The sequence below is a fragment of the Amblyomma mixtum genome, chromosome 2 (genome assembly GCF_055824585.1).
Source record: "Amblyomma mixtum isolate Tamu chromosome 2, ASM5582458v1, whole genome shotgun sequence".
In the NCBI taxonomy this organism is placed as follows: Eukaryota; Metazoa; Arthropoda; class Arachnida; order Ixodida; family Ixodidae; genus Amblyomma; species Amblyomma mixtum.
Window position 1 is genome coordinate 148,053,378 of NC_143013.1, and position 15,031 is coordinate 148,068,408.

At 46.5% G+C, this 15,031-nt stretch overlaps 1 protein-coding gene across 1 annotated transcript in view; it reads right to left on the reverse strand.

Moving 5' to 3' along the window:
* Positions 1 to 15,031, reverse strand: part of LOC149361211 (neprilysin-1-like) — a 57,416-nt gene that overhangs the window by 14,363 nt on the left and 28,022 nt on the right. Inside the window, exons 12-17 of the mRNA XM_089569469.1 lie at positions 13,206 to 13,304; positions 12,631 to 12,708; positions 12,439 to 12,551; positions 9,723 to 9,781; positions 9,595 to 9,646; positions 7,989 to 8,056 (exon numbers count right to left, since the gene is read on the reverse strand). Coding sequence (XP_089425595.1) covers positions 7,989 to 8,056; positions 9,595 to 9,646; positions 9,723 to 9,781; positions 12,439 to 12,551; positions 12,631 to 12,708; positions 13,206 to 13,304 — 469 coding nt within the window. The remainder of the gene's footprint in view (positions 1 to 7,988; positions 8,057 to 9,594; positions 9,647 to 9,722; positions 9,782 to 12,438; positions 12,552 to 12,630; positions 12,709 to 13,205; positions 13,305 to 15,031) is intronic.

The window sequence follows — 15,031 nt, forward strand, 5'->3', positions numbered from 1 at the left end:
ACCGTTGCAGGGTACCGTTGAGGAGATGAAGCGTCTCTTCCGGCGTGCCGACACGAACATGAAGGAAGAAGAAAAGGTGAAGTTGCTTATGCGAGGAGTTAAAGAGCAACTCTTCGCCGGCCTAGTCGGCAACCCCACCGAAAACCGTCGCGGAATTCTTAGAATAGGCATCCACGATGAAAAAAACTCTTGATGCCCGAGTCCGCCAGTGTGACCGGCAGCAACGCTTTTTGTCAGCAAGCTGCCTGAAGACCGCTAACAACGATAACTTGCGGGAGGTTAGACGGCAAGTCGTGCGAGAAGAGCTCCGACGATGGCTGCCAACGGGAACGCAGCCGCAACTTGCATCGCTCAGTGACGTCTTCCGGGACGAGGTTCAACAGGTCTTGAGTGTTATGCCGACCCACACGCAGCCTATGGAGCCCCCAGCCATGACTTACGCCGCAGCAGTGCGCCGTCCTGCACCTCAACGACGGGAACCAAGCCCCTATCGCCTTCAGCCAGCTGCGCTGGACCGCCGCCATCTCGCCCCAACCCGCACGTCCTACGAGCGTCGCACAGGGCCGAGGAAATGCGACGAGTGGAGAACACCCGACCAGCGCCGCCCACTATGCTTCCACTGCAGCGAAGCCAGTCACATTCTCCGGTACTGCCCATACAGTAGAATGGGCATCCGAGGGTTTTCTTACGACGCCCCACAACCCCTACCCGGCCAGCGACCAGCCGAAATCGAGGAGTGTTTGCGTCGGGAAGAATACTCATCGCCGAGCCGCCTATCGCGTACGTTCTCCGTCGCCATCGTCATCGCGCTATGTATCTCCTACCCAAGACTACGCAGTGTGTTGACGCTCCCCAAGCCCCCGAAGGTTAAACTAAATAAAACAGCCTTTGGAGGTGAGGTTGCTTCTGAGCGCAAGAAAAAATATCCTCCATCGACGAAAACGCAAGACCATGCCTCAACTACGACGACAACACCGCCGACGACGACACAGCCAGAGTTGAAGCTTATACCACCGCCCAGAGAAGTAACGTCGGAGTGCGCCCACCGCAGCCTCACTGCTCGACGAAGCCGAGATCGTACACCGAAGACCACGTGTAATACGAAAACGCGAACAAGTGACCTTGAAGTTACGGTCGACGGTCACGCGGCTACTGCCTTGGTCGACACGGGAGCTGACTACTCCGTCATGAGCGGGCCACTCGCTGTCCGACTCAGGAAAGTGACAACAACTTAGGATGGCCCGCTGATCCGCACCGCAGGTGGTAACCTTATTACGCCGTCAGGACGCTGCACCACGAGAGTTACAGTAGATGGGCGAACCTGTGCTACAACCTTCCTTGTCCTACAGAAACGCTCACGAGACGTGATTTTGGTAATGTATTTCCTGAATGAACATCGGGCGATCATCGACCGTCGATCTAAGTCGATCAAGCTTTCCACGGACAAAGCCATATTGAGCGTGCCGCCCCGATCAAGTGTCGTCGCCTGCCTAGGTACTGGAGACGTCGAAACTGCCGAAGGCGTCGTCGAGGGGAACACCCAGTTACTCCTGGATCGAGGACTGGGCGTCGCAAGGGGAGTCACCCAAATCCCGAATGGCCAAGCCCAAGAGCTGCTAACTTCCCCGAAGAATACCGGCATCTAAACAAAGGTAAGACGATAGCTTTTCTCGACGAGCTGGCAGACATCAGAGACATATTTGCCCTCCCCGACCAACCCGTAAAACCATCTGACCAAGGCTATCAACCCACGTTTGATATCAACCCAGCGTTAGCCCGGAGCAGACAGGACCAAATACGCAGTCTTCTTCAAAAGTACAGCGACTGCTTCTCATCAGCGTCGAATGTGCGACGAACCAGGCTTGCCAAGCACCGCATTGTCACAGACTAACACGCCCGACCACTGCGACAAAGCCCCTACCGCGCATCGCCGCTAGAACGCCAAGCTATCTGCAAGCAAGTTGAGGAAATGCTTCGTGACGACGTCATCCAGCCATCGCGGAGCCCCTGGGCGGCACCAGTCGTCCTAGTGAAAAAGAAAGACGGCACCCTTCGCTTTTGCGTCCATTACCGCCGGCTGAACAGCATTACGAAGAAGGATGTCTACCCCCTCCCCCGCATCGACGACACATTGGATCGGCTATGCAACGCTAAGTATTTCTCATCGATGGACCTGAAGAGCGGCTACTGGCAAATTGAAGTCGACGAAAGAGATCGCGAGAAGACTGCGTTCATCACACCAGACGGACTCTTCGAGTTCAAGGTGATGCAATTCGGCCTCTGCTCTGCCCCAGCGACGTTTCAGAGAGTAATGGATACGGTACTCGCAGGCTTGAAGTGGCAAATTTGCCTAGTCTACTTAGATGACGTTGTTGTCTTCTCCTCAAGCTTTGAAGACCACCTCACAACGCTTCGGATAGTGCTGGAAAGAATCAAGTCTTCAGGCCTGACACTGAAACCAGAGAAGTGGCACTTCACCTACGAGGAGCTGCTGTTCCTTGGCCACGTCGTAAGCAAGGATGGAGTTCACCCAGACTCCCAGAAGACGGCTGATCGCAGAGTTTCCACAGCCTAATGACAAGAAAGCTATACGCAGATTCCTTGGTTTGTGGGCTTATTAGCGGCGATTCGCCAAGAACTTTTCGCGCATCGCTGAACCTTTGACCCAACTTACCAAGGCTGACGTGCCTTTTAAATGGGAAAGGCTGCAAGAGGAAGCTTTCAAAGAGCTGAAGCGCCGCTTACAGTCCCCTCCTGTGCTCGGACACATTGATGAAAACGCCGCAACCGAAATCCATACCGATGCAAGCAGTGTGGGCTTAGGAGCGGTCCTCGTTCAGAAAAATGGAAGACAGGAGAAAGTTATCGCGTACGCTAGCCGTTCACTGTCGAAAGCCGAGGCCAACTATTCGACCACCGAGAAAGAATATCTCGCCATTATTTGGGCCACGTCGAAATTTCGCCCCTACTTGTACGGACCAGCATTCAAGGTTGTGAGCGATCACCATGCTCTTTGCTGGCTAGCCAATTTTAAAGATCCCTCCAGCCGCCTTGCTCGTTGGAGACTGCGCCTTCAAGAATTCGACATAACTGTAGTGTACAAATCTGGCCTTAAGCATTCCGACGCAGACTGCTTGTCGCGGGCCCCCGTCGACACAGCACCGGAAGAGGAAGACGGCGACGCTTTCTTAGGACCGCTAAGCGCCAGCAGTTTCGCGCAGCAGCAGCGCTCGGATCCTGAGTTGCAAAGCCCAGTTGATTATCTGAAAGGCAATACCGCATCGCCTCCCCGAGGGTTCAAGCGGCAACTGTCGTCCTTCGTCCTTCACAATAATGACCTCCTGAAGAAGAACTTCGCGCCCAACAGTACAGTGCATCCTCTTGTCGTGCCCAAATATCTCAGGCAAGAAATTATGCAAGCATGTCATGATGAGCCCGCTGCAGGGCATCTCTGCATTGCTCGTACGTTGCACCGCATCCAGGAGAAGTTCTACTAGCCGCGGCTAGCTACCGACGTTTCCCACTACGTGAAAACGTGCCGTGAGTGTCAGCGACGCAAAACGCCTCCGACTAGACACGCCGGACTCCTGAACCCCATACCACCGCCAACTAAGCCCTTTAAGCAAATAGGGATAGACCTCCTCGGATCCTTCCCGACTTCATCATCAGGTAACAAGTGGATCATCGTGGCCACCGACTACATGACCCGCTACGTCGAAGCAAAAGCGTTGCCTAGTGGTACCGCAACAGAAGTCGCAAAATTTTTTGTCGAACAAATTCTCCTGCGACACGGCGCCCCAGAAGTGCTCATCACATACAGAGAACGGCATTTACAGCGGAGCTGACGGAAGCCATTTTAAACTACAGCCAGACAAGCCATCGGAGGACGACTGCCTATCATCCGCAAACCAACGGACTCACAGAGCGTCTGAACAAAACCATCGCAGACATGCTCTCTATGTACATCGACGCCGAACACAAGACGTGGGACTCCATTCTGCCCTACGTGATCTTCGCCTACAATACTGCCGTCCAGGAGACAACCAGGTTTAGCCCATTCCAGCTGGCATACGGCAGGAAGCCCACGACAACACTCGACGCAATGCTCCCGCACGTTTCCGACGAAGAAAACTTCGACGTCGCCGCCTACCTTCATCGCGCCGAGGAAGCCCGAATACTTGCGCGGCTTCGCATTCGAGACCAGCAGCACACCGACGCCCGACGCTACAATCTGCGCCGACGAGACACGCATTACAAGCCAGGTGATCGTGTTTGGATATGGACGCCAGTTCGCCGCCGTAGATTGAGTGAAAAGTTTCTGCGACGCTACTTTGGCCCGTACAAGGTTCTCCGTCGCATCGCTGACCTCGACTATGAAGTCATCCCCGGCGGCAAGACAGCATCTCAGCGACGCCGGACACGCCCGGAAGTCGTACATGTCGTACATCTTAAACCCTATTATGAACGCTAAAGGACTCGAAGTTTGCATTCTACGTGTTTATTTTCATTTTAAAGCATCGAGACGATGCTTCTTTGGGAGGGGGGTAATGCCACGTATCATTGTAGTGTCCGTTCGTACGCTCAAGGCCGCAGGAAAGGGCTGTTATCATTTTTTTTCGTGACGCGACAAGCGACCGGACTAATCTCGATTGATCACAGCAATGAAGAGCTGCAACTGCGTGTTTCCAGATTACTCTAGATGATATCGACCTGTTATCTGGAAGTTTCCTTGCCGGGTTTAAATTGAACGATGCCGCGAGCAGCGGGCACTCGTAGTTCGACGACTGAAGACCACATTTGTTGCTTACGCCGCCGCCGAGTGATTCAGTTCTTGTGCGGGCTCAAGTCAGCTCAAATAAAGAGCTTCGTTTGCAATTCTTGCTGGTGTCTTTCTGGCCGCTTAACTGCCGTCACTACAACGTGACAGTATGTATGTATGTATGTATGTATGTATGTATGTATGTATGTATGTATGTATGTATGTATGTATGTATGTATGTATGTATGTATGTATGTATGTATGTATGTATGTATGTATGTATGTATGTATGTATGTATGTATGTATGTATGTATGTATGTATGTATGTATGTATGTATGTATGTATGTATGTATGTATGTATGTATGTATGTATGTATGTATGTATGTATGTATGTATGTATGTATGTATGTATGTATGTATGTATGTATGCATGCATGCATGCATGCATGCATGCATGCATGCATGCATGCATGCATGCATGCATGTATGTATGTATGTATGTATGTATGTATGTATGTATGTATGTATGTATGTATGTATGTATGTATGTATGTATGTATGTATGTATGTATGTATGTATGTATGTATGTATGTATGTATGTATGTATGTATGTATGTATGTATGTATGTATGTATGTATGTATGTATGTATGTATGTATGTATGTATGTATGTATGTATGTATGTATGTATGTATGTATGTATGTATGTATGTATGTATGTATGTATGTATGTATGTATGTATGTATGTATGTATGTATGTATGTATGTATGTATGTATGTATGTATGTATGTATGTATGTATGTATGTATGTATGTATGTATGTATGTATGTATGTATGTATGTATGTATGTATGTATGTATGTATGTATGTATGTATGTATGTATGTATGTATGTATGTATGTATGTATGTATGTATGTATGTATGTATGTATGTATGTATGTATGTATGTATGTATGTATGTATGTATGTATGTATGTATGTATGTATGTATGTATGTATGTATGTATGTATGTATGTATGTATGTATGTATGTATGTATGTATGTATGTATGTATGTATGTATGTATGTATGTATGTATGTATGTATGTATGTATGTATGTATGTATGTATGTATGTATGTATGTATGTATGTATGTATGTATGTATGTATGTATGTATGTATGTATGTATGTATGTATGTATGTATGTATGTATGTATGTATGTATGTATGTATGTATGTATGTATGTATGTATGTATGTATGTATGTATGTATGTATGTATGTATGTATGTATGTATGTATGTATGTATGTATGTATGTATGTATGTATGTATGTATGTATGCACGTACGTACGTACGTATGTACATATGCATGCATGTATGTATGTATGTACACTGTAAACAAAAATATACCCAAAAGAGAGTAAAAAGGGTGGCGGCCACCCTTTTTACTCCATTTGTGATAACATTTACTCCATGAGTGGGGAGTAAAAAGGAGGACTGTCCTCCATTTTACTCGCATTAGGGAATAAGGGAGTAAAAATGAGGATTTACCAGCATTTACTCCAGTCTAGAAAGGGAGTTAATTGTACCAAATACTCCACCAGTGCCGAAATGGCGTAAAAAACACTATTTTGTGCAATCCGCCCCGCCGCCTATCGTCTCGTCTGCTTCTGGTCAGTTGTCGGATAATGGCGGTGAGTGCAGACTGCTGGGTTACCATCGTCGCTGGACTTCTGCTGACTTCTGCTCCTTCACGGGCGCCTGCCGCGGTGCAAGATATCGACTTGTCGCCGTTTTCCGCTACAGTACGTTATATAATTGAATTGCTCCTGTGAAGCCCCCAGTGCTCTAACGATATCTGACTTTCCTTTGTTTGTGTCGCCACCCCGTTACAGCCCCCTGTTAGGCCTAATTTTCACAGGCTTTTTACAGTGTGGTCCTCGCAATGTGTTGCAGCAGATTGTGTTGCATGAACATGGAACAGTGGTAGAACATAGTGTCAACGCTGAGCTCTTGATTGAGCTCATGAGGCCACATTTTTTCTCAGCCATGTTTAATATCCATGCCTTAATGAAGTGAATATGAAAGCAAACACTGCCTTTCCAAACTACCATCAGGTGTATTTTCATCTTTTCTGCTCTGGTTTTGGGTCAAACATAGCATGGTGCATGACCGTGAAAACTACCCAGCGTCTCCTTTTCAGTTTTTAACTATTGATTATAATGTTACATCCCTTGATCTACGAACATGGCCAACCAAACGAGCTCGTACAGCAAAAGGAGACGACAAGCAGACGACTCCTGCCGCGTACGCCGCCGCTGGGCTAGCAGACGTCGGAAAGAATGCGTGACGCGGGGTCACATTAGAGCGGCGCAGTTTCCCAAGTTGGATTGCCTGCGGCCCGCAGAGCTACTGCCCGTAACTCTCTTATATAAGGGAGTAAATAAAAAACACCATACATGAGTAAAAAAACCTCCTTTCGGGTGTGCGGTAGAGAACAAGCCATTTACTCCCTTTTGGGTGTTTTTTTGCTAACAGTATATGTATGTATGTATGTATGTATGTATGTATGTATGTATGTATGTATGTATGTATGTATGTATGTATGTATGTATGTATGTGTGAGTGCATGTATGTACGCAAATATGTTTGCAAGTATGCATGTAAGTACGTATGTATGTAAAAGTGACGCACCTTGCAAATTACAATGTTTTAATAACGGTTTTAAAGGGAATCAGCCAGAGTAAAATTACCCGTTCTCTTATTATGACGGGAGCTAATTCCAAATGGACACCTCAAAGAATCCGTGTCCGAATTAAAACTACCTTTGGGTCTCCCAGTGTGCTAAGGCTTACTGAATTTTGAAGGTCTCTCTGCCTAAGCGTCTGCGCTCTGCTACTGAGCTGAAATTCACTCGCCCGCATTTCATTCGCAGCGAAATAAAAAAACACGTGTCCCATTAATTTCTAGGGGGATAAAAATACACCCGAGAAGTTAAAGTGACGCGGCACCCCTCAGTACGGCGCTACTAATGGCCGAAGTAAAAATTTTGTGATGCAGAATCTCACTGCTAAGGCTACTCGCCACTGTAATCTTGCTCGAGCTCAAAGGAAATTTTAAACGTTATGCCATCACACCAAGGAGTGAGCCCCTAAAAGCACGGCACTGAAGTAATCTAATCGAGAACTGCTACTCCAATCAAACCAGGTGAAATGTAGGTGGCGCTCTTTTCCTTACCGTAGGACGACAAGCCAAGCGTCATGTAATGGCCCAACATTGTCCCCAGGGCACCGAAGTTGACGGATCTGCGACCGAACACAGGTTGCTTCAGGAGGGTTCCCTAACGGATGTAACATCTTTTCACGCAAGTTTTTTTTACTATCATCTATAGTACAACGCGCAGGAGTGGTGTCATGCAGGAGCTTATAGAAACATACTGTAATAGGTCGGCTGCTTAATTAGGTTGTATCATCAAAAAATCTGAGCGATGTTCTCAGCCTTAAAGTTTTATTAAACTCAAGAAGCAAGGTCGTGGAGTATCATTAAGTTATAAGGACGACACGTTATCTCGAATGTCATCGAAGAACTAAGTCGGCCTTGGAACGAAGCATTCTTTTGACAGCAGTCACCACAAGTGACCCTCATAACACATACGTCCTATGTGGCACAGTTTTTGCAAAGAATGCAAGGCTCCTGGCAAAGGGTGCTGTAATTTTCAAAGGGAATACCACATATAATTTTCAGTGCACTTAGTTCTAAATGTGTGTCAACAGGATTTACTGAAAATATTAAGCCGATCAAAAATTACTTGACTAAAACGCATCCATATTAAGAAAAATTGGATCCCAAAGTGTTCCACATTTTCATTGTCCAGACCATGACACGTTTGTCGTTATCACTTTTTTCTGGGCTCAAAAAAGATAACGGTTCTTGTTCTCTCTTAGCATACTATTTATACCTGCTCTCGTTAAAATATGCAGTCAGTATTTGTCGCTTTAAACTCCCTAATATTGTAAGCGGGCTGGCGCATGGCATTGATCTTGCTCCTATACAAGTTTTCACATATACAAAAATTTCACTCCTAACATAAGAAGGGACAGGAAGCACCGTATTTATGCTGGAGACATCGGCCTATTTTCCTCCTTTTGCGATGTTAAACACACAAACTGCGAACACAGTATTGGGTAAATTGGTGAAATGGTCCTCCATAAATTTCGCAGCCTTTTTAACAAAAAACAACACCAATGACAGGAGATAACCTAACGTCCCCTAGTGCTCCTGCGCACCCACCGCTTGTAAAGTCTTCACGGCTAACATCCACACGGAGCCTTTAAATTTACACGGACAGCCAATATCGCAATGCGCAAATAACGAAAACAGCAATATTTTGTTCTGCTCGCTAGACATTTCTCTGCAAAACTGGTTTCTGTTCCGACTGAGGAAAAATGACATAGGAAATGCCCATGCAGGCAAAGGGAGCTAAGAAGTAAAGAAAATGGCTGGCGGTTTAGCAGCGCTAAGCACTAGATCTGCGAAAGTACGGTTTTTTGCAGGTAGACACCCCCGCCACGTACTTCGAAACGCGACTGAGGTGCTCATTAACCCAGGGAGCCAGTTATACCCCTTTCCCTTCCTCAAAATCAACGGAGCCTAAACCTTGCGCGGATTTTGAGAAAAGAGAGGCGCAATAATCGCCTTAACTTGTTGGTACTCATAGCCTTATTGAGGTGTCGACTGAGCCAGTGACCCAGTTACACTTGCTTCTCAGAGGCTTCACAAATACGGACACTCCTGAAATCCGGGTAGTGCGGCTGGAAGCGTTTCAGGCACTAAAAGCACTTACGGGCTTGCAGTGAGTCTGAAGAACGGGTCGTGAAGATAAGCTTCAGGCAGCACTGTACAGACGTGGAAAAAAGACGAGTTACTGGTGCATGTCAACAATCCGAATAAAGCATTTTCGGCAGCACTTACTAATGAAATTGCCGAGGTACTGGTATTTCGGGTCCGCCTGCTCCTGCATCTCGACCCACCTGCACGGTAGCGTTACGTCAAACCTTCAGGTAAAGATAGCCCCAAGAAAATGGCTGCGAACGGGTATTACCATTTATAGATTGCTTTAATCACCGCATCGTTTACTAAAAGTACTTACGAAAACTCGAGTTAATAGCTTGTTAGGTTGTCAATGAAGAGGAACCGCTATGCATACTTGATACGTTTTTGAAGTACAGTGGAGCCCCCTTACCACGGCCGCAGTTAGGACGAACGCTTGCTTATTACCAACGAGGGTGGTGCTACCGTGAAAATAGGTATTACGGCAATGGGATTGCGTCTCAAATACAACGAACAGGTGTGACCGCTCAGCTCGGTTAAATCGAACGAGGTGGCGCTGTGCACTTGGCCAACGAGTCGAAAACCCCCGTTTCCTGCAGGAGCGGTGAGTTACCAGTGCCTCCCGAGCCTCCGAGATCTCCCTTTTCTAAAGAAGGAACGCTACCTCCCAAAAGGCAGAAAGTTGCGGGATGTATGGAATGCTGAAGAAACTTTTTGCCAGATGCGGCACTCAATAACGGATGCAATGAAACGCGGTGCCTAGACCTGGTGAAGCTGTTTTTCCTCAGGCTGTTTTTTCAGCTTTTTACCTCCTCCTCGCAGCATTCCTTTTTTGTTGCGGAATAAATTTCAATTCAATTCAATTCAAGAGTGGAGTAAGCTTCATGTTACCATTCTGCTATGAACGAGCATGGACGACAAGGACAGGCGGCCGCCGTGTGTCACGAAGTCTCGGAAGGCGCAGTGCTTTGGAAGCTGCACTTTCGTGTACTACAGGCACGACGCAAAAACCTGAAAGATGCTCAACTTTTTTTCTTTAGACGAATCCAACAATAGACATAAATTTTGAGGGGCTATGGCTATGACAGGCCAGTTGTTGGCCGAGTGGCTTCAGAATATTACGCTGTTTCTGTATATGCTCGACAGCCTTGTAGCGCAAACACGTGCTGCATTTGACTACGGCAACCGCAATGACTGTGGTGAATGCTGTAACCGAACGTTACAAGCTACTTCACATCGGTGCAATTACGTTATCGAGGTGTCCTATAGACCTTGCCTCACCAGGTGCCCAGTCTAAGCTCGGGTAACTCAGTTCGCCGCCCTGGCAGAAGTTCGCGTGGACGGAACTGACAAGGGATCGTGCATCAGGAATTGCTTAAGGCACATTATCTCAGGAATTGAGGGCGCTGTCGAAGACTCACAATACCGGACTCATGTAGGTTTTAGGCAACGCCTCGTCTATGGTAAGCTAGCACGAACTGATGTCGCCTGGATGATATCGTTGGTACGGATAATGACGCCAACATCGGATAGCCATACACTGACGAAAGTATTAGTACGCCAAATAAGAACACTCTCCAGTTGCCAGGATTGTGATGAAGAAGATGACGACGAGGCCGACCTACGAACAGCTGTCGTGGAGGCTTCAACCGCAATTAGACTGCATCCAAAAACTATCTTTTGGATAGCAACACTATCGTCGAGAGGTATGTTAATGCTCTTCAGAGCTTGGAAAGCGCCGTTATAGAGTGTAGTTTGAGCAGACGCGCATAACGAACTTTCACGGTGTGACCTTGTATTTGTGGCTGTAACATAGGAAGTCCACTTACGACTAACCTCGGATATAAAGAACGCAATTCGCGAGACTGCCAGGTTTGTTTTAAGTGGGCTCGACTGTACTGACTCAAGTGTTTGGCATCGTACCACATCTTTAGAGGCATTTCCAAACAGATTCTGGCTGGTCTTTCCCTACTGCAACTTAGCATGGCTTCCTTTGCACACCTTAATTGCACGTTGTCTCAAAACATTTTTCTCTACAGCGCAGTCATTTCTGAAAACAAAAAGAAGCCAGTTTTCCTGAGACAGGCAGCACTGACGAAAAGTGCTGCTCTAGAATTTCTGACGTGTTGGAAAATCGGTACAAATATACAACCAATATTATTGCTGCTAAACGACATATCCGCGCCTTTTTAACGGGGTGGCGTGATGAGGAACTCCTGTTTGAAATGCATGCCTTCCCAATTTAGACAAAATTACTTCCAGTTTTTCTATTTCAACATCGACCCATGGCCATTATACTCTCTTGCAGACGTAACGCTTCTAGAATGAAAAAAATTCCCCGGACATTTACCCAGGCCATAACGCAACTTTGAGCGTAAGCTCCTCCGGTAAAAAATGATGGTGCCTGTGAAAGTGTTTCGCGACTCTCGGTAAGGGTGTAGGCCGAAGGGTGGGTTTTGTTGAGGGTAGGGGCACAGGTTAGGCGTGCGCTGCGCACGTTCACGCATGATCGCTCTCCACCCATACGAGGTGGACGTCCGGCGTGACAGCCACACCGAAGACGAATGTGAGGATGAGGTGTAGGGTTACATCGTTGGCAGTCTCTGAGTATCCGGGTACAGAGAATAGTCACGGGGTGTGGCAGCGAGTGTTAGGGGTCTGAAGGTGCGACAGTACTGTGTGGGTGGAGCACGACGACGTCGCTACGATTTCGACAAATGTTCTTCATAGAGCTGTGGTTGTAAAATGCAGAGCTTTCCGCACAAGACGTGCTCAATGCCTCAAACCTCACTGAACCCCGCACGCATCGCGAATTTATATTCATATCTAGATTCCGCAGCTATGTTGGCCGCCTCACCCAAAGTCATTCCTGTAGCCGATGAACTTGAGCTTGCGTAAGTCATTAGCCACGCTTGCTTTGATTACGTGGAGGGCGGATACAAAAAACTCTTCTTTCCTCAGGTCAGGTATCTGCAATGTTCATCAGTTGTCTATAATGTGAACACAATTTGCACTGATTTAACTAGTGTCAGGTGCGCAGCACACGTACCACAGAGTAGTACTCGTTCAACTCCGTGTCGCTTCTGATCCAGAGAGGGAAGCCAGTGTTCACTTTCATTTCTCGCAGCTGGAATATTGGAAATAAAAGCGTGCTTAGACGTCGCACGTTTGGTCCATGGTTTGTCAGACAGTGCAGCTTAGCGTCTTTTTATGAACCGACCTCTAATAGGCAGTGCGAAAGAAAAACACCTAATCAGCGCTGAATGACTTTAGGTCAACATTATTTAGATGCCTACAATATGAAACACAACAATTTATTTTTTCATTGTTTCAGTAGTCTACTAGATAGCCCTGACCATGTTGCTCTCCCATGAAAGCAACGTCATGGGATGCTGCCGCACGAACACAACAAAAATACTGAACAGACACAAGTCCTCTTGTAGAAACGTTGTCAAGCTCCCTGAGGCTTCCGCCTCCCTTGTTCACTTAGTGCTTGCAAGAAACCCGCCTACCTACCCTCTCTAAACTTTGGACGCCATACCGTGTAATTCCGACTTCGAAAGCACCTTTGACCCACAATCAGCGTTTTTTTTTTTTTTCAGGAAATGATTGTGAAATCGTCACCTTGAAAATTGCGGATTTCTTGTTCTCGTAGGTCATCCACTCCACCAGGTCGAGAAGAATGGCGAAGGCATCTTTTATTTCGTCCGCGATCTCTTGTACCTACGGTTACAAAACAAAATAGTGGTTAGAGTGCTCAGAAGGCAACGTTCATAGCACTAATGAGTTTGTTTTTTTTTTACACTATGAAACATGATTTCATCAATGCAGCAGAGGCTTACACGTCTTGAATAAAATTTTAGCGAACCTGTCCGTTAAGGCGAAGCTATCCGCACTCGTATGTGCCTCCAGCACTTGAAGCAACACAAGGACATGTAATCGGCCCAATGTTGCAATTGTATGGTTTCACTCTGGGACTTTTTTAGACCGGCCTCTGCCAATATGTTCCCAATATTGTGCCGATTAATTGTGCTCTTTGGGAAGAGAATTACCCCTCTCCGTGCCCTGGCTGACAGAACCACAAGTAATAAATTCCATAAAATGACTTAAACTATCAAACGCAGTTTGAAAAAATGCTGACAGTATATCAGGTGTTTCAGTGAAGGGGAGAGTAATTTTTAAAAATAGGTTTTTGAGGTAAAGGGAAGCTGTTTGCGGCCTAGTAATTGCAGTGCTGGCGGACGTCAGAAAAAAGGCGAATCATGTTAACTAGTAATTAAATTCTGATAGTTAACTTTTTAACTATTGTCGATAGGCAGCCGCTTGCAATTAGTGATTTGTAGCCGACCATTAGTAATAAAGATATCCGTTTTTAGAATTTCGAAAATGCGAATCTGCTTGTCGCTACGCGGCAAGATCCTCTCCGTCTTCGCGGCGCGTGAAATCGAAACCGCGTGGCCGATGCGGCCATACTGCCACACATACAAGCTCACCTCACTTAAAGAGGCAGTCACGTGGCTTACTGTGTCCCGCCGGTCTCCTGCTGCCTTGCTTTCTAAGCGAAGCTGAGTCACTGGCTGCCGCACTCGGCGAACGAGTCTCTTGGCCTCAATGCACGGCTTGCGGCTTGGACTAGTTACAGTGCTCAACTGTTCGCGTCTTGCGATTTTTGTTTATCGGTGTATCAGTTTTATCCTGCCCCTTCCAACATACCAAGAGCATGAACTAGCATCAGCGACCTTTTTGCTATGAAAGCATCGGCAGGTGAAGTTCATGTCGCTCCGGCAGATGCAAAATGAAGTTACGCGCGTACTGTTCTTAAATTTTTTTTTTTTCGTGCTTGTAATTTTCAGGCAAGAAATGCGCGCTCGACGGTTGTTTTCCTTGCGCTGTCACTTTAATCGCCGTAAATTATCTGCATATTTTTTTTTTCATTTCACGCGACGTTCGTGGTTTTTCCGGGCCGGAAATTGATGGTTTGATAATACCTTTTGCTTGGAAGGTTTTTCTTGCGCCACCTCCCCTTCGTTGCTTTCGCTCTTCTTTCTCGTTTATTCTTTGTATTTTTTAGTAGTTTTTCAGAGCCTTTGAAATATGTTAAAGCCTCCATCAAGATTTCTCAATAACTCTAGCGTTCACAAAAATAGCATGAATATGTAAGGACAGGAGCAGGGTTTTACATTATAATTAACAATTAATTACATTAATAATTAACAATTAAATCGTTGGTATTCAACAAAACGTGAGTAAGCAAACGACCCGTGTAATGTCTCCTGGGCCGATGTCTTTTTCGAAGCGATTGTTTGAAAAATAAAAAGAAAAGAAAACACAGGGCCAAACAGTATGCCGACATGAGTTTATGGATTCTGTTTCCAAGCTATGCTTGGCACCTTTGCAAGGATTCAGTGCAATAACATGTGTTCGTGGCATTCAGGCGGACGGTAATGACG